General features: G+C 53.2%; 2 protein-coding genes across 6 annotated transcripts; one reads left to right on the plus strand and one right to left on the minus strand.

Moving 5' to 3' along the window:
• The first annotated feature begins 553 nt into the window (after positions 1 to 553).
• On the plus strand, positions 554 to 18,555 carry Stat6 (signal transducer and activator of transcription 6). The gene is made up of 22 exons (XM_075954706.1): positions 554 to 1,183; positions 5,064 to 5,200; positions 5,458 to 5,596; positions 5,884 to 5,967; positions 8,000 to 8,138; positions 8,263 to 8,315; positions 8,453 to 8,601; positions 9,308 to 9,439; positions 9,538 to 9,726; positions 10,396 to 10,483; positions 10,624 to 10,746; positions 12,202 to 12,294; positions 12,594 to 12,800; positions 14,448 to 14,542; positions 14,639 to 14,775; positions 15,042 to 15,188; positions 15,375 to 15,438; positions 15,541 to 15,645; positions 15,748 to 15,834; positions 17,001 to 17,066; positions 17,142 to 17,270; positions 17,348 to 18,555. The coding sequence occupies exons 2-22, from the start codon at positions 5,085 to 5,087 to the stop codon at positions 17,535 to 17,537; spliced, it is 2,532 nt and encodes an 843-aa protein (XP_075810821.1). The 5' UTR covers positions 554 to 1,183; positions 5,064 to 5,084; the 3' UTR covers positions 17,538 to 18,555.
• On the minus strand, positions 18,491 to 24,627 carry Nab2 (NGFI-A binding protein 2). 5 transcript variants are annotated; one of them, XM_075954707.1, is made up of 7 exons: positions 24,003 to 24,627; positions 21,776 to 22,649; positions 21,257 to 21,390; positions 20,913 to 20,964; positions 20,687 to 20,819; positions 20,297 to 20,488; positions 18,491 to 19,305 (listed from the first exon to the last, which is right to left on the minus strand). In XM_075954707.1, the coding sequence occupies exons 1-7, from the start codon at positions 24,083 to 24,085 to the stop codon at positions 19,196 to 19,198; spliced, it is 1,578 nt and encodes a 525-aa protein (XP_075810822.1). In that variant the 5' UTR covers positions 24,086 to 24,627; the 3' UTR covers positions 18,491 to 19,195. The 5 variants fall into 5 exon arrangements, with proteins under 5 accessions (XP_075810822.1, XP_075810825.1, XP_075810826.1 ...); XM_075954710.1 differs by having other exon boundaries at positions 21,776 to 22,543; positions 24,003 to 24,233; XM_075954711.1 differs by having other exon boundaries at positions 21,776 to 22,540; positions 24,003 to 24,139.
• Between the last annotated feature and the right edge of the window lie 1,089 nt (positions 24,628 to 25,716).

Below are 25,716 nucleotides of genomic sequence, written 5' to 3' on the forward strand. Positions count from 1 at the left end.
ACGCTCCTTGACGGTCAGGTTTGGGTCCCTTGTTATCCTCCTCCAGCAAAAACTACGGAACAATCCTCTAGTTATGATGGTGACTCAGAAGCTGAGCAAGGTGTGTGTGTGTGTGTGTGTGTGTGTGTGTGTGTGTGTGTGTGGGCGCGCGCGTTTGTGAGTGCGTGTGACTCTAAGTGGCCCTGACTGATGACATGTGTTTGAACATGCCGCTACATGTGTGAACATGTACGTGTGTGTGTGTGTGTGTGTGTGTGTGTGTGTGTGTGTGGTCTTGTGGCTAGGGAAATTGTACATGTTTGTTTTGGGGTGTGTCTCAGTGTTTACCCCAGATACAAACAGGAACTTTGCTAAGGTTGCAGAGCATATTCACACTCCAACTTGGCCCCCTAGGAATCTTCTGGCAGCCCTCAGTGGCCATCGCTAGGGCCTGAGGCATGGTACCCCGTGCGGATCCCTTGTCCTCCAAGTGCCTCTGGGAGTCTTCCAGAATTCTAAGCTAAGGGTTCCCCTCCCCCACTTCCTCCGTACAGCGTCACGGGACCTCTAAGGCGTTCCCGCCTAGGAAGGAGGTGAACCTAGTTCTTCGGGGCCTCAGGCTCCGGGCTGCTTCTCAGGGTCCTCCACTGGAGGGAGCGCACAGCCCAGTGGGACCAGATGCCCAGTCCCCAGGGGCCCCAACCTCTGACCCGGAGAAAGTTTGTGTGATAGCTAGGCAGTTTAGGGTGGCACGCCTCTCCCAGCTATTAGGTGACTCTCCAGAGGAAAAAATGGATCACTGTTCAGGGGGCTAGAGTACGTGAAGGTCAGCCTCCTACCAGCGTGACTCAGTGGAACTCCAGCTATGCCCTCCCCACTACGTGCTTCCCCACCGGGCACCGGGAGGCATACATGTTCACCCCACTTTCTTCCTCTTCCTCCTCCAGCCCACTTTCTCTTCTCTGTGTCGTCAGAGCTCCAGGGAGGGACCTGGGCAGGCAGAGAAGCCGGAAACAGCAGGCCGGGGCAGCCAGGGTTTACAGTGAAGAGGAAGGCCGGGATCCGAGTGCCTGCGTGCGTGTGTTTGTGTGTGTACACATTGAGTTTTTAGGGCCAGCCCAGGACCCGCTGGACAGCGCTACAGATCCATGGGGCCTGGCAGTGCCCGCTGAGAGAGGGAGAAGATAGCAGAGGGGCTGCCAAGGTGAGGGGGATGTCTGCGGGCGAGGAAGGTGGGGGGACCTTTGACTAAACGAGAGGGATGGATTTTCGGGGCCTCTCGGGATCCTCCCCTGGGCGGGGCGCTTGGTCCCCTGGAAATCGTTTGCTGGTGTTAGTGGCTGGTAGCACCGGGTTCCGGCAGTTTCCAACTTTCGAAGGACTCGGGTGGGTACAGGCCTCCACACTCCCCTCCCCAGCGCGTCACGTCACTTTCCCCAACGCTCAGCCCTGCACCTCCTGAGACGTGGAAAGTCGCGGAGCAGAGGGGAAGGAGGGCCCTCTGGGTGGGGGGTAACGTGGCTGCCCCTCCCTAGAAGTTGATGCTCCTGGGCCCCGAGCCTGCTCAAGCCCTAGCTGCTGCCCGCTAAAGGTTCCTGTTCAGGGTGTGGCTGAGGATGAGCGAGACCCAGATGCAGACCTCATGGTGCCCCAGAGGAGGGGGAATTTCCCCCTCACACGGCTCGCTTGGCTGCAAAAAACACTGAGATTTCCCCGTGGGAGGGCGGCCGGCCGGGGGTTAACCCTCCTCGTGCTGACCTGGCTCCACCTCCTCGCGCCCTTTCCCGCCCCCACTGCCACCGCCACCGCCACAAACACACATTGGGCAACTCAGAGAAAACCTTGACTTTTGCTATTGGAGTTCCACGGTCGGCGGACTCGGAATGCAGGGGAAGAGGGGACAGGGAAGGAATTGGGCTACCAAGCTTATGAAGAAGCTTCTGGGCTGTCGGGCTTCCCCTACCGAGTGTGTGTGTGTGTGTGGGAGGCTGGAAGGGAACGCTGGCCCCGCCTCTCGCAGTGTGGCTCCGCCTTCCTTCCTTCCCTCTGTTGGGGACTGAACGCAAACGGTGTCAGTGTCCAGGCCCCACCTGTAGACCCCGTACCGTTACTGGGTGTGCAGGGGAGAAACATGGCTACATGGTGTCTGGGGAGGGAGGAGGTTGAGACTTGAATCATTCTGCAAGGGGATTTAGAGAAAATGGGAGCTGTTTGTGGCTTGGAGGTCCCCAGTCCCCAGGAGGATAAGGATTGGGCCAAAGGTCTGGAATCAGAGCACTCCAGAGACTGGGAGGAAGACAGAATTCTTCCTTGAATTTGAGAATAAGCTGTATGGTATTCTTCAGGATGCCCCACCCAAAGGGGTAGACAGTTTTAGAACAGAAAGTCTCTGGTGGAGGACCCTGAGCGGTGGTGAGAGCTCTTGGAGTCCGGGAGAGAGAAACAAGATGTTTAGGGGTAGCAATGTCCTGAGAAGGGGCCTCTTTGTCTTCCATCTGGAAGCCCCGGGGGAGTTGAGAGGCTCAAACAGCAGGGGGACTTGGGGACACCCAGGGAGTTTCCATCCGTCTTCCTCCTCCTCTTCCTCTCTGAGAGGACACTATGAGAATGCGAACTGAGAGCCCCCTGGGAAACCACTGGTCTACCCAGCCCACTCTGAGGCCCCTGGGAAAGTAGGGAGCTAGCTCTCTCTGCCTGCGCCTACCTCCTCTCTCCCTTTTCTCTCCTCTTCCTCTGGTGTTTGGTTCTCTGGTTGCCTAACTCTTCCCTCCAGGTCGGCCAACCCTGCTGTTTCTCCACTCTCCCTCTTCCTGTTCCCCTTCCCATTCTTCCTACCTTCTCTATTTTCTTGAGGTGATTGGGCTTCTGAGCTGGAAGGAATCCTAACAGCACAGTGTAGTGCTTGATCCTTACGGAGATCCTGAGCCCAATCACCAGCTCCTTGCCCAGTGGCCTTGGCCAAGTTGAATAACCTCCTGAGCCTTAGTTTCTTCATCTAGGAAAAGGGGTAATTTCACACTTTAAAATAGGGCTGGAGGGGCTGGAGAGATGGCTCAGTGGTTAAGAGCACTGATTGCTCTTTCAGAGGACCAGGGTTCAATTCCCAGCACCCACATGGCAGCTCACAACTGTCTGAAGATTCAGTTGCAGGGGATCTGACACCTTCACACCAATGTACATAAAATAAAAGTTAAATAAACCATAAAAATATTTAAAACCATAAAAAATAAAAAATATTTTTAAAAAAATAAAATAAAATAGGGCTGGAGAGATGGCTCAGTAGTTAAGAGCATTGGCTGCTCTCCCCAAGGACCTGAGTTTGATTCAGGCATACATGGCAGCTCACAGCTGTGTATAACTCCAATTCCAGAGGCATACATACGTGCAGGCAAAACTCCCATTAACATTAGATAATAAAAAACTAAAACAATTGTTGGAAGGGGACAGGGATGTAGCTCAGGGATAGAGCATTTGTGTAGCATGCATGAGGCCCTGGGCTTCTTTCCTAACACACACGCACGTGCATACATGTGTTCGCACACACACACACACACACACATGGTTGTGAGGTTCCAATGAGCTAGTGTGTTGAGTATGATATATCTATGGAATAGTGCAAAATAAATATTAGACATTGCCGCTCTACCGTCATCGTCGTTATCAAGTTGGTGATTTTGCAGTGTTGAACTTTCAGACATTTTACAAATGCTAGGCAGGCGACTTCCCATGGCAGAGTCTTTCAGGTTGCTTCCTAGGGCCTTAGAATTTTCAAAGTTTTCCACGGGCCCCTTTGGGGTCGGGAGGAAGGGCAAAAGGGAGAGGACCCAGTGGACTTGCTGCCGTCCATGCTTGCCTTTGGCTGTGCTTTGCACCCCTCCCTCCCTAGGGGTTTGCTCTCTGTGGTTTTAGTTACATGCAGTAAGCCACACTCTGAGAATATGAAATGGAAAAAACCAGAAAAAGCAATTTGTGACTTTTAAACAACTTTTATTATAGTATGCTGTAAATTTATTCTATTGTTGCTGTTAATTTCTTTATCCAACTTATGTATTAAACTTTGTGTATATATATATGGGAGAAAATATAATAGATACAAGAGTAGATGTTACATGCTGTTTTAGGCCCTATCTATGGTCTCGAGTATCCAGATGATGTCTTGGAGTGTCCCTTCCGGACACTAGTGTCACATGATTAAAAACTAGGAGTCAAGTGCAGTGGTGCATGTCAGTAGCCCTAGCATTTGGGACGTAGAGACCAGAGGATCTTATGGCACACACCTTTACTCCAGTACCCAGGAGGCAGTGGCAGGCAGATTTCTCTGAGTTTGAGGCCTGGCCTACATAGGAAGGTCCTCTGATGTACTCAGATCACTTGCTTAGCACATACAAGGCCCCAAGTTTGCTCACAGCACCCCTAGAATCAAAATTGTTTAGCGCTTTAAAATGTTTAGAAACAGCAAAGGCATGGAGGTGTGTACCTGCAATCCCAGTACGTGAGGGGCCGAGGGGAAAGGGTTCCTTGAGCTCAGGCACTCAAGAACAAACTGGTCCACAGAGCTAGATTTCTTACAACAAAAGTTTAGAAAGTGCTCTGTGCATTCAGCCCACATATTTCATGACCAAGATCCTTAGAGTGTAGTCTTTTTACCCCCAGATCCAGAGCAGGTCCTGTCTTCCCTGAGTCTGCTCTTTCTCCTCTGTCTCGTGTCTTCTTGTCACCTCGCCCTTGTGGCTGTATTTCTTCAGCTTGCCCATGTCTATCACGGAAGGTATTGCCCTGTTTCAGGCATTGGTCAAGGGAGCCCGTGGCTTAAGGTGCTCTGGCAGTGGGTATGACCAAATGATGGGAGAAGAAAAAGGCTGTCTGGGAGAAGGATTGTGATGCCCCACATCCTCACTCAACTCTGGGACTTGACCCTGAGAAACCAGAATGAGTCTAAGCTCTGGAAAGATGCACAGTTCTAGGCTCAGCAAAACTGAAGGAAGTTTTTGTCAGGACCATCCATGTGGAAGAGCTGTGGATGCCCCAGAAGCTACGCTGAGTTTCTGGGGGCCTCTTTGAATGGCCTTGCTCTTCTCTCCCAGGCACCTTGCACACCCCAGATCATGTCTCTGTGGAGTCTGGTTTCTAAGATGTCCCCAGAAAAATTACAACGACTCTACGTTGACTTTCCCCAACACCTTCGGCATCTCCTGGCTGAATGGCTGGAGAAGCAGCCCTGGTGAGTCCCTTATGTATCTTCCCTCTCTTCAGAGCCCTTCCTGATGGAATTCAGGACTGAGGACTCATTAGTGTATAGGTAATAGCCTAGACTTGGCGTGGAGCCAGCACAGAGTGGGAGCGGGAGGCAGGGGGACAGCTGCAGACAACTGTCTGGTGAGGATGGAGAGGGGAAAGAACCACTGGGTTCTTCGCTGTAGAATGGAGGCTCAGAAGCACCGAGGAAGCCCTGGCTTGAGATAGACGATGTCCCCACAGGGAGTTCCTGGTTGGTTCAGATGCCTTCTGCTACAACATGGCTAGTGCCCTGCTTTCAGCCACTGTCCAGCAACTTCAGACCTCTGCAGGGGAGCAGGGGAAAGGAAGCACCATTTTACAGCACATCAGTACCCTGGAGGTAGGACAAGAGGGGAAGGGAAAAGGTTGGGGTGGGATCAAGGTAGAGCTGGAGTGAGCACTGGGTACAGGAAGAAAACTGCTTGGATGGGAGATGTTGAAAGCAAATGGTACTCTTGTGGTTGGGCGCTAGCTGGCATGCAAATCCGTTCTTAGAGCATGCAAATGTTTGATGCTTGAGAGTCTACAGTTAGGGTCCCTGCCAGTGTATCTATGAATGGGGACAAGGAACTGGGGGAGGGCATGTCTAAGAGTGAGGCTAACTGCTAATCCCTTTCAATTCTATAGAGCATCTATCAGAGGGACCCTCTGAAGCTTGTGGCCACCATGAGACAAATACTTCAAGGGGAGAAAAAAGCTGTTATAGAAGAGGTATTGTGATACCCCACTTCCCATTTGTATTAGTCGGGGTTCTCTGGAGGAAGAGAACTTACAGAATGAATATGTGTATTTGCATGCATGTATACATATATACATATAAATATGTATTGTGTATATACACGGTTTACGAATTGTGGTCCAACTAGTTTAACAATGGCTGTCTACCAATGGAAGGTTCAAGAATCTACTAGTTGTTCAGTCCATAAAGTTAGATGTCTCATCTGGTCTTCAGTATACTCTGGAATCTTGAAGTAGTCCCTAATGCCAGGGAAGGAGTAGACTGGCTAGGGAGATCAAGAGCACGCAGGCAAAGAGGCAAGCTTCCTCCTTCCATGTCCTTTATGTAAGCTACCAGCAGGAGTGACCCAGATTAAAGGTGGGTCATCCCACCTCAAAAGATATGGATTAAATGTTTTATCTTTCCTAACATAAACACTTGGGAGGCAGTGACAGGCAGATCTCAGAGTTTGAGGCCAGCCTGGTCTACAGAGTGAATTCCAACAGAGCTACACAGAAACCCCATCTGAAAAAGCTAAGAAAAAAAGGAAAAAAGGAAGGAAGAAAGAAAGAAAGAAAAGAAGGAAGAAAGAAAGGGAAAAAGAGAAAAAGAAAAATCCTTTACGGGTGTACCTAGCCACTTGGGTTTTAGTTAATTCCAGATATAGTCAAATTGACAACCAAGACTAGCCATCACCCATTGTTAAATTGATACATAGTCATATCTCCTTAGATCATGCTTAATTTCCAAAGAAAACAATAACCCAGGACATAATTATGCCTAACACGGTATAACTATCCCACATACAACCACAAACACATTATATATTTAAAATAGGTAGCAGTGTCCCTTGAGGGATATTCTTTTAATATCTTAAGCTTAAATATCATAACCACTGATATTATCACTCTCTCTCTCTCTCTCTTTTTTTGAGATGGGGGTTTCTTTGTGTAGCTCTGACTGTCCTGGAACTTGCTCTGTAGACCAGGCTGGCCTCAAACTCATAGAGATTAAAGGTGTACACCTCCACTGTCTGGCCTTATTTATTTATTTTTAATAATGTGTTTATTTTTATTTTATATGCATTTGTGATTTAACTATATGTGTGTCTGTGTGACGATGTCAGATCTCCTGGAACTGGAGTTACAGACAGGTGTGAGCTGCCATATGGGTGCTGGGAATTGAACCAGGGTCCTCTGGAAAAGCAGCCAGTGCTCTTAACTACTGAGCCATTTCTCCAGCCCCTTAGCTAATATTTATAACTACCTTCCTCTACTACCCACTTTGTATTTCCTCCACCCTCTGCAAGCACCTCAGCAGGTCTTGGCTCTTTTCCTGCAGGAGTGACCCACGCCTTCATTCCTGACAGGTCTGTGTCCTTTGTTACTCTGCCGGGATTAGGCTGTAGTTTCCCATTGACCTTAATCACAGGACACGGTAGCACCAAGAGATGCCCTGAAGGATTTCCTGCACTCCAGACATAATCTCTCTTACATCCACTGTGGAGAGGCAGTCCAGTTTTCCCCTGGTAATCCCCTCTGAACACTGTTACTCCTGTTGACTTAGAGGTATCAGAAGCACAAAGTGACCAGGGGAAGTCTGAGCTTCTGCTTCAATGGAATGTTTGTTATGTCTCCTGGCAGGAGCGCTCCCCCGTCTGGAACTAAGACTTCTAGGCCAGCAGAACTTAATGTTGCAGGAACAGGAAGCAAGAATGTGTCCAGTGGGTCACTAGGAGTGATAGTGGGTGAAATCACCCCCTTTCCACCCTGGACCCGTGGATCCTAGCCCAAGCCATGAAAACCTAGGAAGAATTTAAACTCAGAAAAGACTCCATGGTCTAGGCCCAGGATAACCTGTGGTTAGAGTGAACCCCAAACCAAGTTTAGAGAGACGGAGCAAGGGTTAAGAAAGTAGTTCTGCCAGGAGAATGGTCTTACCCTAAGGAGGTCCGAGGAGCGGCAGATGGGGTGCAGAGGAATGGGCAGAGCGGCTCACCTCTTGACATCTGCTCCTCCCATGCAGTTCCGCCACCTGCCGGTGCCCTTCCACCAGAGGCAGGAAGAACTCAAGTTTACCACAGCCCTAGGGAGGCTTCAGCACCGAGTAAGGGAGACCCGCCTTCTCCGAGAAACTCTGCAGCAAGGAACCAAGGCTGGACAAGGTGGGGTCCAAGGCCTGGATTCCGGAGGAGTTTGGGGAGGGTTGAGAAGTGATCTTTTCTTGGACCTCTGCCTTGCGTGAACCTCCATTCATCTTATCCCCCTGATTTCTGCCTCTGCTCTCAGTGTCTCTGCACAGCTTGATAGAAACTCCTGCCAATGGCACTGGCCCAAGGGAGGTGAGTAACGGACGGGCAGGTGGACACTGAGGTCCATGTGAGCTGGAAGGATCGAGTTGACAGACACGAACTGAATGTGGGAGGGGACCGGGAGAAGGTAACGTGTGGCCCTGGCTCAGGCTCCTTTCTGCTGTTAGGACCTAGCCACAATGCTGCAGGGGACTGTGGGGGACCTGGAGGCCACCCAGGCCCTGGTGCTGAAAAGGATCCAGATTTGGAAGCGGCAGCAGCAGCTGGCAGGGAATGGTACACCCTTTGAGGAGAGCCTCACAGGGCTGCAGAAAAGGTGAGGGCAGGGCTGCTGGGGTGGGAGCATGCTGAGGTGGGTACCATTGTCTCTGCAGGGTGGTACACAGGTGTGAGGGAGAGGGGACTGAGGACAGTGGTTTTGAAGGAGGCCAAGACCCACAGAAGTCAGTTCCTGTTCGCAGCAGGAACTGAACTCAAGACTGTGCGTGGTTGCTGTCCACAAAGATCCTTCACACGCAGCTCAGTTGAGGAGACACAAATAGAGAGTCTGCCATCATTTCTTTCTTCAGGTCCATGTTCGGAGGAGTGAGGGGGCTGGCTTGTATGTTTGTACGTTTTGTTTTGGTTTTTTGGAACAGGGTTTCTCTGTGTAGTCCTGACTGTTCTGGAATTTGCTTTGTAGACCAGGATGGCCTCAAACTCAGAGATCTGCCTGCCTCTGCCTCCTGAGTGCTGGGATTAAAGGCGTGTGCCACCGCCACCCAGCTTATGTATGTTTGTTTTTAAGTGTAAGACAATGTCTTACACTGTAAGATGTACTGGAACTGTAGGAAGAGGCTGCTGGGCTCTCCACAGGGACTCTAGGTCTTGACAGTGGGCACCTCGTGGAAGCCAAGATAGGTCCTAGAACCCCCTTGAGTCCACGTGTCTACAGCTCAGTCTGAGTCTGCCTACACAATATCCTGTGTTCTCCTGGGTTTAGGCTGAAGAAAACAGCCTGAATTCTGTGCTCCCTGACACAGGTGTGAAAGCCTCGTGGAAATCTACTCCCAGCTGCAGCAGGAGGTTGGGGCAGCCAGTGGGGAGCTTGAGCCCAAGACGAGGGCGTCGCTGCTAAGCCGACTGGATGAAGTCCTGCGAGCACTTGTGACCAGGTAGACACGATAGCCCCTGCTGTAAGCAGACGCCAGGAAATGAAGGAGGCCACCTGGAGGGGACCCAGGCCCTAACACTCTCCTCCTCACCCTTCCAGTTCTTTCCTGGTGGAGAAGCAGCCCCCCCAGGTTCTGAAGACACAAACTAAGTTCCAGGCTGGAGTTCGGTTCCTGCTGGGTATGCAGCTCCTGGGGACCTCAGCCAAGCCTCCGCTGGTCAGGGCTGACATGGTGACAGAGAAGCAGGCCAGAGAACTAAGTCTGCCACAGGGGCCTGGGACTGGAGTGTAAGTGAAGGCTGGCCTTGGTTGGAGAAGGCCTGGGTGTGTGTGTGTGTGTGTGATAAAGGTCAGAGGAGGCTGGCTTCATAAAGGGTGGAACTGAGGGAAAGAGACCTTTGGTGTGTGGAGTCTCTGAACTCGGACTAGTCAAGGCAGAGGAAGGGAAGGGTATCTCTGTTAAGAAGAGTCATCAGGATTTGACCAAGATGGAGACTTCTCTCCTTAAAAGCCAAGAGGGAGGCCAGCAAGATGGCACAGTGGGGGTTGCTGCGTGAGCCCGATGACACTCATTTGACTCCTAGAGTGTATGTAAAGGTGGGAGGAGAGAACTGGCTTCGGTATGAATGCACCCCGCACCTTGCCCATGTACAGCAGCAACAGCAGTAATAATAAAAGTTAAAAACACATAGGGTGGTGTAGATCAGTGGTAGGATGGGTGTTTAGCATGCCAAGGTACTGGGCAATATACAAGGTACTAGCAATATACATACATGCACACAGACACACAAACACATAGAAAGGAGAGAGAGAGAGAGAGAGAGAGAGAGAGAGAGAGAGAGAGAGAGAGAGAAGGGACATAGAGAGCCAGGGCCAGCGAAGCAGTGGTCAGCACATCCCCTGTAGAGCCTAGCTCCTCACCACAGGCCAGGCTCTTCCTACTCTGACCCCTGGCAGGGAGAGCACGGGGGAGATCATGAACAACACGGTGCCTCTGGAGAACAGCATTCCCGGGAACTGCTGCTCAGCCCTGTTCAAGAACCTGGTGAGAGGCCCTGGGGGACAGGAGAGGTACCCTCGCCTGTGTGTGGCTCTCTTTGGAAAGGATGTCGAGGGTCCAGAAAGGAAGCCCACAGAGCCTTTGCCTCTCACCCTCCCTGTTCTCCCTTCTCCTCACACTGGCAGCTCCTGAAGAAAATCAAGCGCTGTGAACGGAAGGGCACGGAGTCTGTGACGGAAGAGAAGTGTGCTGTGCTCTTCTCCACCAGCTTCACGCTGGGCCCCAACAAGCTCCTCATCCAGCTGCAGGTGAGCTCTGACCCAGCCTGCTGCAGCCTGGGACCTGCTAGAGTTCCGGGTCCCATATCTCCTGTTTCTGGGATAATACGCCAGGGTCAAACAGAGCTGAGAGGAAAGAGACCTGGAGGGTGCATCCAGGGAACAGCCTGTGTAGCAACCAAGGCTTTTGTTTGTTTTGCTCACCTTGTTGAGGCAGGGTGTCATGATGTAGCCTATGTTGCCTTTAGACTCTTTAGATATTATTATCATCGTTTTTGAGGGGGTAGCATGTCCATGTCACAGAGCACATGTGGCGATCAGAGGACAACCCTTCTACTTTTATGTGGGTTCTGGGGGTTCTGGAGATCTAACGGGGCACCAGGCTTGTGCTGCAAACACTTTTTACCCATTGGGCCCTCCTACTGACCCTCATCTCTTTTTCTCATTTTATTTTACTTCACTCCTTTCCTATCTTCTCCCTCCCTGCCACCCTCCTTCCTTCCTTCCTTCTTTCCTTCCTTCCTTCCTGTCTGTCTTCTTCTGTAGTCCAGATTGGCATTAAACTGAAGACCCTGCCTCAGCCTCCCAAGAGCCAGGATTGTAGCCCTAATGCCAGCACTCACACCTCTGTAACTCTTACCCGTGTTTTATGTGCAAATGGAGATCACAAGCACACACTTTTTCACATACACGTGCACATTTGCCAACAACTTGTTATAGAACAGGGCACTATTTCCAGTGATATCCAAGCACGCACGATCTGCTGGTTTTGTCTTAGGGTTACTATTACTATGATAAAGACCATGGCCAAAAGCAACTTGGGGAGGAAAAGGCTTATTACACTTTACTTTTCCAGGTAATGTCCATCACTGTGGGAAGTCAGACAGGAACTCAAGCAGGGCAGGAACCTGGAGTCAGGAACTGAAGCAGAGGCCATGGGAGAATGCTGCTTAATGGCTTGTTCCTCATGGCTTGCTCAACCTGCTTCTATACACCAAGACTGCTTGCCCAGGTGTGGCTCCACTTACAATGAGCTAGGCCCTCTGACGTCAATCACTGATTAAGAATGCTCCTCAGGCTTGCCTACAAACCAGCCTTATAGAGGCATCTTCTCAACCGTGGTTCCCTCTTCTCAGATAACTCTAGCTTGTGCCAACAAAAACCCAACCAGGACGTATTTCTAGATAGCAGTATAAGATAGGTTCTATTAGCCATGATTTACAGATGATGACATTGGGTCATGGATTCGGTAGTTTGCTCAGGTCACACAGCTTCTAGGCACTGGGATTGGTGTTTGAAAGTCTGACTTTGTCACATTGACTTGTAACTGCTTCTCTACACTGCTGTCCTCATTGAGCAAGTGTCCAGTGATGTCCACCAGCCTTTAACTATGTCATGTGAACTCCCCAGTGTACTGGAGTGACACACTGCTCTTTGAGGACACTCTGTCTCCACTAAGGATAAACTTCTCTCCCTACCCCTTAGGCCCTGTCCCTGCCCTTGGTGGTCATTGTCCACGGCAACCAAGACAATAATGCCAAAGCCACCATCTTGTGGGACAATGCCTTCTCTGAGGTGGTAAGCAAAGACTCAGAGTGGGAGATGGGGCAGGGTGGGTTCTTATGCAGTAAGATGGAGCCGTCCTGGCTGGTCAGTGGAAGGCATGTCTTTCTGGTGGGTCTGCTTCTGTGCTTCCGACATCTTTCCATGGTGGTTGTACATACAGCCGTGAGGCCAGGGCACCACAAACAGCCCCTGAGAAACCCCTGTTTGTGAGCCAAGTTGAACAGCACTGCCACCACCGCTCAGGGGACTGGGAAGAACGGAGGCCACCAAGGGAGGACTGGCCATGCCCCCTCTCTCCTTCTTTTACCCAGGACCGCGTGCCTTTTGTGGTAGCTGAAAGAGTGCCCTGGGAGAAAATGTGTGAAACTCTGAACCTCAAGTTCATGGCTGAGGTGGGGACCAACCGGGGGCTGTTACCAGAACACTTCCTCTTCCTGGCCCAGAAGATCTTCAATGACAACAGCCTCAGCATGGAGGCCTTCCAGCACCGTTGTGTGTCTTGGTCACAGTTCAACAAGGTCATTTCCCTGTCCTTTCAATTTCCTACCCCAAGTTCTTCATCTTTCGGGCGCTCAAGACCTCCCTAGCCTCCACACAGGGACAGACTTTTAGGGTCTTCACGGTGCTACCATCATGTGGCCCAGAGAGAAAACTTTCCCATTCTGTGGCATTCTCTGACATCCCTCAGTTTTGGTCTGGGGACCTTGTCCTTTTTTTTTTTTTTTCAGTGATTTGTATGACTCAGTCCAGTTTTGTGCAAACAGAACTCTGCCTTGAAAAGTGACTTTGACCCATTAGGAAAATAGTCTATTGCAAAACGTGGGGGAAATCGTACAAGACTCTGTGCGGCAGAACTGCTGCCGTGTGTTGGCAGCTTACTACATGCCGGGCATGGGTTCACACTATGTATGTTAACCACCTTAATCTGCCCAACATCCCTTTCGCGTAGGGAGGTGTTATCTCTATGTCTTTCACAGATGATGAGTCCGTGCTTAGTGAGGTCCCATAGTTTGTTCAGGTCTCATAGCAAGAGACACACTAAGGTGGAAACCCAAATTTCTTTTGAGTTAAGGTCTTGCTACTATGTAACTCAGGCTAATCTCAAACTCACTGTATAGACCAGGCTGGCCTTGACCTCAAGTTCCTCCAGTCTTAGCCTCCTAGGCACAAAAATTTATTGAATGAGTCACCATGCTCAAGGGGAGTCCTGCATTTCTTCTTTCTTTCTTTCTTTCTTTCTTTCTTTCTTTCTTTCTTTCTTTCTTTCTTTCTTTCTTTCTTTTTCTTTCTTCCTTCCTTCCTTCCTTTCTTTCTTTCTTTCTTTCTTTCTTTCTTTCTTTCTTTCTTTCTTTCTTATTTTTGTTTTTGTTTTGAGACAAGGTTTCTCTGTGTAGCTTTGGAACCTGCCCTGGAACTTGCTTTGTAGACCAGGCTGGCCTCGAACTCACAGAGACCCGCCTGCCTCTGTCTCCTGAGTGCTGGGATTAAAGGCGTGCACCACCACCATCCACTGAGCCCTGTATTTTTACCTTTCGTATTAGCGCCTGTGTTTTTCTGTCTCCAAAATATAGTGGCTGGGGACTGAGTCAATCAAGAGCATAGAGAAAGGAGCGCTTGTCTCTGCCCTTGGTGGTCACTAAGCACAGCCACCAAAAGAATGCTAAACTCGCCTGCCTCTCGTGTACAGTGACTTCCCCTGGATCCCACTTTAGGTCTTTCCTCTTTCAAACAAACAAACAAACAAAAAATGGAGGGTGGGGGGGAGAAGCTCACGTGACCAGAGAATGCGTTACTGAAGGGAACAGGACAGCAGGACAGCCCTGAAGACAGAGTTTAGCACAGTGATTAGGAGGGGCTCCTATGCTAGACTGCTTGACTCGAATCTCCACTCTGTCCTTCAGTGTGGACCCCGGGAAGTCACTTACCCTTCTCGGCATCCATTTAGTTGTTTTGGTTGTTATGCTATATCCAGAATTATTGTTATATCCAAATAAATTACTATACAGAAAAGCCCAAAGGAATGCCTGATATAGTCAAGGTAAGTGGTCGCCATTGATGGGCCTTAGGCCCTCTTTGGTCCTCAACCATTGACTCACACTCTCAGCTCTGTGCTTGCTCCAGCTCGGCCCCTCCCCCGCTCACCTCTGCTCTGCTCCACCCTTCAGGAGATCCTGTTGGGCCGTGGCTTCACTTTTTGGCAGTGGTTTGATGGTGTGCTAGACCTGACTAAACGCTGTCTCCGGAGCTATTGGTCAGACCGGTGAGTCCTTGGCCCCAGGTGGCCCTGCACCTGTGCCCGCGGCTCCCTCTCTGCACCCGGTGTCCACATCCATGTCTCCTCCTTCACTCTGCCCAGGCTGATCATCGGCTTTATTAGCAAGCAGTATGTCACAAGTCTTCTCCTCAACGAGCCAGATGGAACTTTCCTCCTTCGCTTTAGTGACTCTGAGATCGGGGGCATCACCATTGCGCACGTCATCCGGGGTCAAGACGGTGAGTTCCCACAGCCAGCCCTGGCTATCGTGACATCCACCAGATCTTTAGGAAGTTCTTCCTTAGGTCTGACTCCTTACCCTCCTCCTGTGGTCTAACCTTCAACTCCCATAGCAATGGAGATGAATGGGTCTCCTTCATGCAAGACTTGCACCTTAGGCCTTCTCTCACGTGCCATCCTTGGTGGACTGTGATTGGGTCTTGTGTGGGCTGGGGGAAAGAGAAGTTGGGACATAGGAGTCCTTAGGGTCTTACTCCTCTTGTAGGCTCCCCACAGATAGAGAACATCCAGCCATTTTCTGCTAAAGACCTGTCCATTCGTTCACTGGGGGACCGAATCCGGGATCTTGCTCAGCTAAAAAACCTCTACCCCAAGAAACCCAAGGATGAGGCTTTCCGGAGCCACTATAAGCGTGAGCGGGCCATTCTGATCCCCCCCCCCCCCCCGCCACCCACTTCCTCCCTGACTGCTATGTGTCGTGTCATCCCTGTCTTCCCTCCCATTCTGTAGCCCCACCTCCACCTATCCATCAACCTTCCTCTTCCCCACCTCCTCGAGAGTTGGGTGCACCTCAGTTCCCCTTTCCTTCCCACCACAGCCGAGCAGATGGGGAAGGACGGGAGGGGCTACGTCTCGACGGCCATCAAGATGACTGTGGAAAGGTGAGTGTGATGGTGTGGATCGTGGGTGGGGACTGGGGGCTGGTACTTACCTGCAGGAAGGGAGTGGCCTTTGTCAGTCACATGTACTTCCTTCTCTTTTAGGGACCAGCCTCTTCCTACGCCAGAGCCCCAGATGCCCACCATGGTGCCCCCGTATGATCTTGGAATGGCCCCTGATAACACCATGCAACTCAACCCAGATATGGGGTAAGGAGGCTGAGAGACAAGGAGGGGGCTGACTTTCAGAGGAGAGACGGGGTGTGGGCTTGCCAGGGGAAGGACTTGCGTCAGTCTGCTTTCTTTCCTCAGGTACCCTCCACCGTCTCATCCCATCCACTCATTTCAAAGCCTCCCCATAGAAGAGTCAATCAACAACGTACTTCCAGCCTTTCCGGAGTAAGTCACAGCCTGGGGAGGATGAGGTGGGGCAGCATCTGATCACAAGCAGTGGGTGGTGAGGCTTATGTGGGAACGGCAGCACCGGCTGATCCCAGCCTTTGTGCGTCCACGGCAGTGATGCCTAAGATTCAGATCGCTGGGGTTTGAGTTCCGGCTTTGCCGACTTTGTATAGGTTACCTAGCCCTCGGCGAGGATGATAGTAATGACATTCTCTGTTGCACAAGGGAATACACTTATTGTTATGATCCCATGAGTTCATAATGTGTGAGGCTGAGCTGAGAGTTTGTAGCGAACACGGTATTTAGCGTATTCTCTCCTGCCTGTGAGATTTACGGTACCTTACGTGCTGTGTGTTTGCTTGGCATTTGTGCCGCGGGGGGGGGGGGGGGGCTCTGAGCTCAGGGCTCAGGACTGAACACATGCCCCGTGCTGAGTGTGTGCTCCGCCACTAAGCTGCATGCCAGGAGTTGTGATGATTTTTGTTAATCTTCATGATCTTTGAAATGGCCTAGACCTTTCTCTTCCCCAAGAAGCATTAAGTTGCTTAATCAGCTCTTAGTGAAGGGCTTTTCTCTCTTCCTGGGAGTTGATGTGGAGTAGGCCTAGGAAATTGAGCCATAGTTCAGTCTAAAGAAACATTGGGCCAGGTGGTGGTGGTGCATGCCATTAATCCCAGCACTTGGGAGGCAGAGACAGGTGAATCTCTGAGTTCAAAGCCAGCCATTTTGACAGAGCAAGTTCCAGGACAGCCAGGGTGACACAGAGAAACCCTGTCTTGAAAACAAACAGGCTGGGCCACAGTGACACATGCCTTTAATCCCAGCACTTGGGAGGCAGAGACAGGCGGATCTCTGTGAGTTCGAGGCCAGCCTAGTCTACAAGAGCTAGTTCCAGGACAGCTAGTGTGTAACACAGGGAAACCCTGTCTCAAAAAACCAAAAGAAAAAAGAGAAAACTAGAACAACAAAACAAAACAAAAGGAACAGTGGAAATTGACCACACACACACGATTTTTCCATTTTTCTGGGGAGAAATGCGATCCAGGAAGCACAGAAGTGACTTGCTGAGGGAATGCTAGTCAGTAAAATGCTAAGTCAGGAGAAGGCCCAGCGCCTTGTCTCCTGATTTTGCAATACTCTCCCTCTTTCCTTCCTGCTTCCAGGCCTCACCTGCAAATGCCCCCCAACATGAGCCAGATGAGCTTACCCTTTGACCAGCCTCACCCCCAGTAAGTGACCTCTCCTGACCCCATCATCTCCATGCTGCCGATGCCCTCCTAATGGTCTCTTCTGACCCCTGGTAGGGGCCTGCTGCAGTGCCAGTCCCAGGAGCATGCTGTATCCAGCCCCGAACCCTTGCTCTGCCCGGATGTGACCATGGCAGAAGACGGCTGCCTAACTCAGTCTGTGGGAGGTTTTCCCCAGGGCCCCTGGTGAGTGGGAGCCTGGGAGTGAGGGCTGGGAGGACGGGTGCTGTGCCTGCTCCACTACTTTTCCCTCCTCCTTGCAGGGTCCGTGAAGACATGTTCCCTCCCCTGCTGCCTCCCACTGAACAGGACCTCAACAAGCTGCTCCTGGAGGGCCAAGGGGAGGCAGGAGGAGGATCCTTGGGGGCCCAGCCCCTCCTGCAACCATCTCCTTATGGGCAGTCTGGGATCTCAATGTCCCACATGGACCTAAGGACCAACCCCAGTTGGTGATCCCAGCTGGAGGAGCCCGGACACAGAGCCTCTTCTATGGACCTGCTCTGACACCTGCTCCTGCGGGTGCCTCCCATCTCCAGCTGTTCCTTGGTCAGGAGGAAAGAGCTGGCTGGGGGAAGACACGGCGCACGGAACCACTGCACTCTGTCCTTCCTGCCACATCAGGGCCCCTTTTCCAGCACAAGGGCCAAAGGGATGTTCAGGCTCTAATGTGGTAACAGGCACCTGTGTGCCTGCATCACAACACACACACACAGAAGGACCAGAGCACACTGAGCAGGAGGGGACTAGGCAAGCACCAAGGGCTCCTGTGTTGAGCTAGGGCCTGGGACACACATGCAGAAACACATAAGACTCTGTGCCTTGGACAGGGGGCATAGACCCAGGGCACTGAAGCAGGGGTTCAGGAGACCCTGGGTGGGAGGAAAAAGAGGGTGTAGGTATCGGGTTACTGGTATGGATTTTGCCCAGATTAAAAATCAAGTTCCTCCAAAGCTCCAAATTCTTGCCAAAAAAAGAGGCTCTGTGCCAGTTAGGACTGCCTCACAAGAGCTAAGCTTGTGTGTAGCCGTGCCAATGTTTACCTACAACATGTTAACCTATAAATGTCACACATGAACTATATGGCCACACAGAACACGTATCTCCGCTTTTGCCTGTGCGACGACACGTATTTGAAAAGCTGAGACACTGTAATAAGAGTACCCCAACGCCATTTGGGGTGTAACTATGTGGCTCTGACGTGCATATAGCCTTGGTGACTTAATGCTTCCTGTGTTTCCTAGGTCCCAAGGACTGAGTGGTACAGGGCTTGCTGTGTAATGCCCCTGGCTTCGGGGGCCCTAGCTGCTGTTTCTCGTATTTTTCTGTCCACTGCCGGCTTCTCTCCACTCTCACATCTCATGCGCTCCCTTTTCCCTCACTGGAGGGGGGGTAGCGGGGGTCATGGATCCTAAGCCATAAAATAAATTTTATTCCAAAATAACAAAATAAATAATCTACTGTACACAATCTGAAAAGAAAGACACTTTTCTAGGAGTCTGACAGGCGCTGCAGTCCTGCCGGCCTGAGGAGACCCAGGGTCCAACCCAGGCCTCTAAGGGGCCGGTGGAGGGGACTGTGGGGAACCTCACAGCTGGGAGAGGTAGAGGGGCGATGACAACGGGGGGAGGGAGGGGTGTGGGCAAACCGCAGCACTTGTTAAATTAAAGAAACAAACTAGAAGCACAAAAAATGGGGAGGGGAGGGGAGACCCAGCTTTCCCAGGCCCCAAGTCTCCGGGGCAAACGGTGCCGTTTCCGGTTGCTAGACCTTCCCAGGAAGTTCTTTCCCCACGTCCGAGCTGAGTCCAGCTGCTCGTTCCACTGGCGGCCACCTGGAGAATGGGTGTGTGTGGTGAGGGAAGGAAGAGCCCCAGCAGGCTGGAGGCAAAGTCCGTGCCCCTGAGCCGGGTGAGGGCGCACCTTGCACCCTCCTAGTGTCCTCTGGCCAGGCCCCTGCTTGTTATTGCTTGAAGCCCCATAGTCCTGTGCCCATGGGGCAGAAGGGCAGCAGAAGGATCCTTCTAGGGCGGTGACTGGAGTTCGAGGATGGACAATGTGGGGGGTCTAAGTGAGCCAGAAGCCTGGGGTCCTGGGTCTGAGACATCCCCACTTTCACTGCCGGCTGGCCTCTGCCTCCACTTTCACGCTGCTCCTGCGACCCTCCACCAGAGCGGGATGAGGTCCTGGGGCTGGGCAGCGGTCCAGCAAGCCTTCCTCGAATTCTGTAAGAAAAAGGTCTAAGTTAGGAGACAAGGATGGTGACTGAGCCAAAGAGTTGTTCTGAGTGAGGCCAGGCACAGGAAAATAGGAAGACCGCTCCATTTACTCAATTACTGCCTCCTGCCCACTGCGTGTGTATGGGGGTTCCATACCCAAGTGTATGTAGCTCCCCCTCCTATTTTGGTTGTGTGTAGCTCTCTGTCTCTGTGTGTCTCTCTCTTTCTGTGTCTCACCCGCCTCTGCTCTGCTGGAATTTCTGGTTCTGTCAGGAGCTGCGGGGGCGGCTTGGCTCTGACCTCTCCCCCTCCCCCTCCCCAGGCTCAGCCACCCCCACTCATCTCTGATCCCCTCCCAGGCCTCACCCATCCTACAAATAACCCCCCTCCCCAGTTTTTTTGGTAGCCAAATCAGGGGAAACACAGGAAGCTAGACTCCCAGCTTCTCCCTCAAGAAAAGCCCCCCCCTCCAGTCCCCGCCCCCACTTCCCACCCACGCACAGTTTAAAAATACCAAGCCAGGGTTGGTGGCTTTGTCTGCTGCGTCACTCTCAGCCCAGCGGCTGCCCGGCCCTCTGCCGGCCCACTCCTTTCCTATCCACACACAAAGCACCCAGCTTTGGGCTCCTTGGCTTCCAAGCTGGGGAACCCTATCCCCACAACTCCCCGCGACTCCACCCCCCTGCATTAGGCAGTTCTAGCCAGGCTTCCCTTACTGCTGACTCTACTGTTCACCTTCACCCCTCATTCTGTTCCCTGCTCTCCCCCCCACCCCCCCACCCCTGTCAAAGATTCCCCACCTGGGTCAGACCCTCCCCATTGGAAACAACCCGGCAGTAGCTTGCCCCTGCTCAAGGTCTGGCTAGCTTGGAGCCCCTCTACTGTTCTGACAGCCGTATAGGATCCCTCTTCCTCCCCTCTGGTCCTAGAAAATGAGGACCCTTGTGTGGGCCTGAGTATCTGGGGTGTTTAGGGACAGCACTGCTGGCTGCCTCACCTGCGAGAGGCGGCTTTGCAGGCACACAGGGGCTGAGGCGGCCCACGCGATCATGGGAGACGAGGCGGGCGAGCCGCAGCCCCTCATCCATCAGTGTCTGCTGCAGGATGTGGCGGCTCCATAGCCCATGCGCTGGCAATGCCAGGGGCAGGTCAGCAGGGGGCGGCGTCAGCCTTGGGCACGACCCCACAGCTGTGGGCATGGGCACTGGTCAGGTCAGGGGCTGCCGCCAACGGTACCCACCCTCAACCGACAAGTCATTCCCATAGGCTCTTCTGCCCCCATCCAGCCAGACCTCCCAGCCCTGTTCCAGGCAGTTGACTCCTGGCTCACTCCTGCAACCCACCCGCCCACTCCCACCTCCTCCCCAAAGAGATGAAAGGCACTCACCCTGCAAGTGGCCATCTAGGCTCTCCCCAGACAGACTGGCGCTGTCCTCCTCTAGGCTGGGGCGGTATGGGGGTGCATAGGACTCGGGGCCTGGGGGAGGCTGCTGGATTTCAGTATGACTCTGTTCCCCAACCTGTGGATGCCCAAAATTGGGAAATGAGGACCTAGCAAGGCAGTGGTTGTGGTAGGCTGTCCTTTCCTGTCCCTTCTACCTCCCAAACCATACCTCTTGTTTCAGTTTCTTCAGTGGCGGGCCTCCTAATTCTTCAGAGTGAAGCCTAGGAGAATAAGGAAGGTGGTGGGCTTAGGGCCCAGAACACACAGGGCACACAATCTGTCCAGGAAACATGCATTACTTAAAAACTCCACGAAGAAGTGGGCTGGACAGGCATCTCTGTTATTGTGGGGGGTTGGGAGTAAAGAGCAGGCCTCAGACAAGTTGACTTGGCAAGAGGAAGACATGCAGGTGGGCGGGAAGCAGGCCTAGAACTGCCTGAGCCGGGAGTGGGGAGACAGCCAGGTCCTTGGCAGGATTCCAACCAGAGGTGGCCCAGGGAAAGGGGGTCTCACCTGGATCCCTTCAAGGAGGAAAGATAGGTGCTCTCTCGGGCTACTTGGCGGGACAGGGAGAAGAGTTCTACCCTTCGAAGTAAAAGCGTGTTGTCTCTCATGCAGAACTGGGCAGCAGCCTCATTGATGGTGAGCTGTGGCAAGAGGGCAGCCAGTGTGAACCCCAATTCTCCCATTCTTTCACCCCTTCACCACCAAGGGAGGCCCATCCAAAGGATGCTTGCTTTAAATAAACCCAGAAACTTCCTGAGTTTAGAAGGAGGGACTCCTAGCATCCTGACCAGGGCCTCCTTTATTTCTGGGGGGACTTCAACAGCACAGGGCTGAGCAGTTGGGCTCACTGCTCTCTCGGCTTCCCCTTCAGCTGATGGAGGCAAAGCAGCAGCTGGGGCTGGGTGTGTGGGGGGAACTTGAGTGGCCAAGGGGACAATGGTCCAGAGTTTGAAAAGGCAAGAATTCTCAGAGGCAAATGAACTGAACCTCAGGAGTTAAGGGCAGTCCTGAGGACCCAGGCCTCACCTCATGCAAGCTGAGTTGCTTGCCCTCCCGCCGTTTGGAATCCAAGCGGCCATAGATGATGCTGTACTTTCGGATTTCTTCTTCTTTCTGGCTGTCATTGTCATCCATCTCAAAGATGTGGCCCACACTCCGTGCCAACTTCTTATTGAGCTTCAGCAGGGATGTGACCTCTCCAGCATCACCCCTGGGGAAACTCCGGAAGATCCGCTCCACACTCTCCACCACCATCCGTACCATCTCTGGTTCCAGGCGATCTGGGCCACCCCCAGTCCCACCTGCAGCCATCCCCCCAGCCCCCGTCCCCTCAGGGACTCCTCCCCCTGCAGGTGGGGAGAAAGGGGGTGACCCAGCCTCTTCTTCTCCTCCTGCTCCAACATCGGATTCTGGAGTGCTCTGGCCTGGCCAGATTCGGGGATCCCCTGCCCCAGGTCCTCCAGGCAGTGGTGACAGCTTCTCTCCAAGTTCAAGGGGACTCTTGGGGCTGAAACTTCGGGCACTGCCTGCCTTTTCGCCTGGGCTGCCATGCCCATTGCTCATGCTCCCTTTCCGGGTACCAGCTGTCTCAGAGATCTTGAAAAGTGGGATGCTGGAGACAGGTACGGCAGGCACTGGCTGGCTGAAGAGCCCTGGGTTGGTGGCCCATTCTCTCAGAGCCTTCTGTAGACGTCGGACATGGAGTGGTTTGGTGGCCATGCCCACAAGCGCCATGATTTCCAGGAACTCCTCCTCACCCGCTTCACACAGCTGCTGCACATCGTCCCCTCCCTGCTGGATGAAGGTCTCATAGTAGGAAAGGAGGTTGGCACGCTGCAGGACCCGATACAGCTGCAGCTCACCCAGTGTTCGAGGCAGTGCCATGGTTGGGGCACTTGCCCTGAGGAGGAAGGGCAGGAGAGAGGCAGTGAGTACAAGTGCCCCTGCTGGGTACCAACCCACACTAACAATTGTCCTCTCTTTTCTGCCTCCTCCTCGTCCCTTCTCTCTTTTGAATGCTTTCTCTGCCCAGTGCCCAAGGCTGAGCACTTTGGGAACTGAGCATCGCCCAGAGGCATAACCATGCCCATGCGGTCCCAGACTAGCCAGAAGCACCAAAAGCCAGCGCCCTATCTACAGCTATTGGGGAAACCCTTACCTCATCTTTTTTCTTGATCTTTCTGGTGGGGGCAGCACAATCCTGAACACCGAGGCCCACTAGCACTTCTCTGAAATGACTAGACCCACTTTCACCCAAGTTATAGCTCTTACTTTCCCCCTAAAAACTCGGCAGCCTCAGCATTACATCCCACATTAAAGTTAACTTAGGAAACCGGGGCTACTCCTAGTCCAGGTATCTGAGAGGGAGGGGTGTGGCCTCTTCCTTGGCTTTTCGGTGAACCTAATGGACCCTTGCTCCTCTGCCTCAGTTTACTGCAATTGGAAGTTACTGCACCCTTCTAGTATCTGCCCCAACTTTCCAGGCTGTCCAGTACCCTTCAGTTGCTTCCTTCCCTCCTTTTGTGCGGCCCTTCCCACTATTTAGCAAGCCCCTCTCTTCTTCTCAGGCAATGGGGGAGGGAAGCCCCGATTGTTCTGCTCTGGGCCCGTTCTTCCCACACACTCCTACAGTGGCAGCGTCTGTGGGCGAAAACCGCCTGAGGGCTCCCGCCTACTCTTGTCTCCCTTATTTTCCACACTAATCTTCTAAAGGCAGTGCGGAAGCAGCTGAAGGCCTCTTGAGGAAGGGGCTGCACACGGAAACTACCCCTCCAGACGCTGTGGTCGGTTAATGGAAAAGGACGCCTGAAGCACACCCCCCTCAAGCCCCAAAGATGCTCCCTTAACCCAAATGAACCACTTTCTCTCGAACCTAGGGATGGTGCGCTACCTTCTAGTGACACACTGAGCCAGCTAAGCGCCCCCACCCCTCGCACTGTTGTCAGATGAAGGTCTGGAGCTTCCCCTGGCGCTTAGGGACATTCTTTGCAGGGGGCTCACCTGCCAGGTCATGCCCACTGAGCAAGTCTGGAATGGAAAAGGAGGCAGTACTCTATCGTATTCAGGTTGGTCGGGTCTTTGTTAGCTCCCAAGATCCCGCAATTCGAACACTCACCCCCTTTTCCATCAGTCTCCACCTCCCACCCCCGTGCCGCTTCCCCATGTCCTCTTTTCGACCTCCACCCTCAGGACCCCATTCCCGAGTCCAGCTCCACCCATCTCCACTCCCCGACACCTCCTTTTGCCCACTAACTTGAGTCTGGGCTGAGGGGTCCGGCGAGTGTTATCTCCTCTGCCAGGTGGCTGCTCCGCTGTGGGAGAGGGCACTCTGTGCATGGACGGCCAGAGATCACCCGTGCCTCCCCTCTCCGTTCCCGGCGCCTGCTGCGCGCTGCGCTTTGCCTGGTGCGCGCGTCCCCGGTCCACCGCTGTCCAGGCTCCGTCCCTCCCTCCACGTCTCCTCTCTCCGAGCCTCCGCGCCTCTGTGTGCCTCTGCCCCCACCTCCCCGGCTGCGCTTGCCGCCTCTCCGCGCCTCCTCCCCCGCAGGACGCACGGGGAGCGAGGCCGGGCGCTGCGCTGGCTGCCGGGCTGGCGGGAGGAGGGCGTGGGCAGAACCGGGGGCTGGGACCGGAGGCGGGGGGTGGGGTGTAGGAGCCGAGGCCTCTGGGCCTCCGAGAGGCTGCTGCGGGGACTGGGAGGAGGGGATTTGGGGTGGGGAGGAGGTGTGGAGCAGGAGGCGGAGGCGGAGACTCGAGAGTTGGGCGCCAACTTGGGGACCGAGGTGACCGAGGCCGGGCTGTGGAGGGGGGGCAGCTTGGGGACCCAACGGGCGGGGCAGGTCGCTCCGTGCCGCCCACGCCGGATGCACAGCCGGCCCTCTCTGCGCCCACGTACCCACGTGAGCACCCCGCCGGCTACATTCCTACTCCCTGCACCACTCCTACCCCTGTGAGCCGAGAGTGCAGTTTCACAACCACGCACAAGTGTACAAAGACACTGAAGCGCACATACGTGCACACGCGTCTAAACAACGACACGGACGCCCGTTGCCCACACTCCGGCCGCGCTGTGCCGTTCATTTGAATGCTAGAAGTGAGCGGAGAAAAGTTGGCGAAGGCTCGGGTGTGCGGTTCCTCCTGCTCGGCTCCCCTAGAACGCACGTTTAGGGTTAAACCTGTGAGCGCCAGGCTGCGCAGGAATCCTTACGGAGTCTCAACGGCCTTCTCTGGCCCTGAAAGCTGTAATTTGAAGAGGCGGCCCTCAGAAACCTTGGTCGCCTGCCCCCGCCCCCGCATCTAGTTGTCGAAGTTTAATAGGTGGGTTATACTAGAAACTACAACTTACTCAAGCATCAACTAGGCACGTCGGGGTTTGCACGGACGGGGATACAGTGCTTTCCTCTAGAGTGGCACCCTATTTTCTGATGTCCAGGCCTTATTGTTTGGACGATTTTCCTGGCAAAGCCAGGAAAAGGCGGCTGCCTTCTCTGGGGTCATATGTTATCGGACATCTCAGGACAGAGTGATGGAAACAGAGCAAGAGGCTAGGTATGAGTCCACGAGACAGCCCACCATGCAGAACGGCTTCAAGGAGCCCAACCCCCTCCGTTTCTTCCAGCCCCATCTGGCTCCCATTACACACGCCCACGGCTAGGAGGGTTGGGGGGGGATTGGGCACGCGGGGGCTGTGTAGGCCTTGGGGAAAAGGGTGGTGGGAAACGTGGCGGACTGGCCAGAGGCACGGTCCCTTTAGTTCGAAACCTCAGCTCCGCCCCTCTGTTCCGCACTTGTGAGTGGCTTGCCCTGGCAGGGCGTGGGAGGCGTGGGCCGGGGCGGGTTCTACATTCCAGATTCATTCCAGACTGGCGAGGGAATCTCTCTGTTTCCAGTAGAGGGGTGGGTACTTTATCGAGGAGGAACGATTTCAATAGCTTAGGTTTTTGTCTTCATCCTATCAAACGCCCAAC

Source organism: Microtus pennsylvanicus, chromosome 20, assembly GCF_037038515.1.
Source record: "Microtus pennsylvanicus isolate mMicPen1 chromosome 20, mMicPen1.hap1, whole genome shotgun sequence".
NCBI lineage: Eukaryota > Metazoa > Chordata > Mammalia > Rodentia > Cricetidae > Microtus > Microtus pennsylvanicus.

Coding starts and splice junctions, on each gene's coding strand:
- Stat6 (XM_075954706.1), top strand. CDS start 5,085: ATGTCTCTGTGGAGTCTGGTTTCTAAGATGTCCCCAGAAAAATTACAA. Junction 10,747..12,201: donor AGCTCCTCATCCAGCTGCAG/GTGAGCTCTGAC, acceptor CCTACCCCTTAG/GCCCTGTCCCTGCCCTTGGT. Junction 12,801..14,447: donor CTTGGTCACAGTTCAACAAG/GTCATTTCCCTG, acceptor TCCACCCTTCAG/GAGATCCTGTTGGGCCGTGG.
- Nab2 (XM_075954707.1), bottom strand. CDS start 24,085: ATGCACAGAGTGCCCTCTCCCACAGCGGAGCAGCCACCTGGCAGAGGA. Junction 21,391..21,775: donor AGCAACTCAGCTTGCATGAG/GTGAGGCCTGGG, acceptor CTCTTGCCACAG/CTCACCATCAATGAGGCTGC. Junction 20,820..20,912: donor TGAAGAAACTGAAACAAGAG/GTATGGTTTGGG, acceptor GGGCATCCACAG/GTTGGGGAACAGAGTCATAC.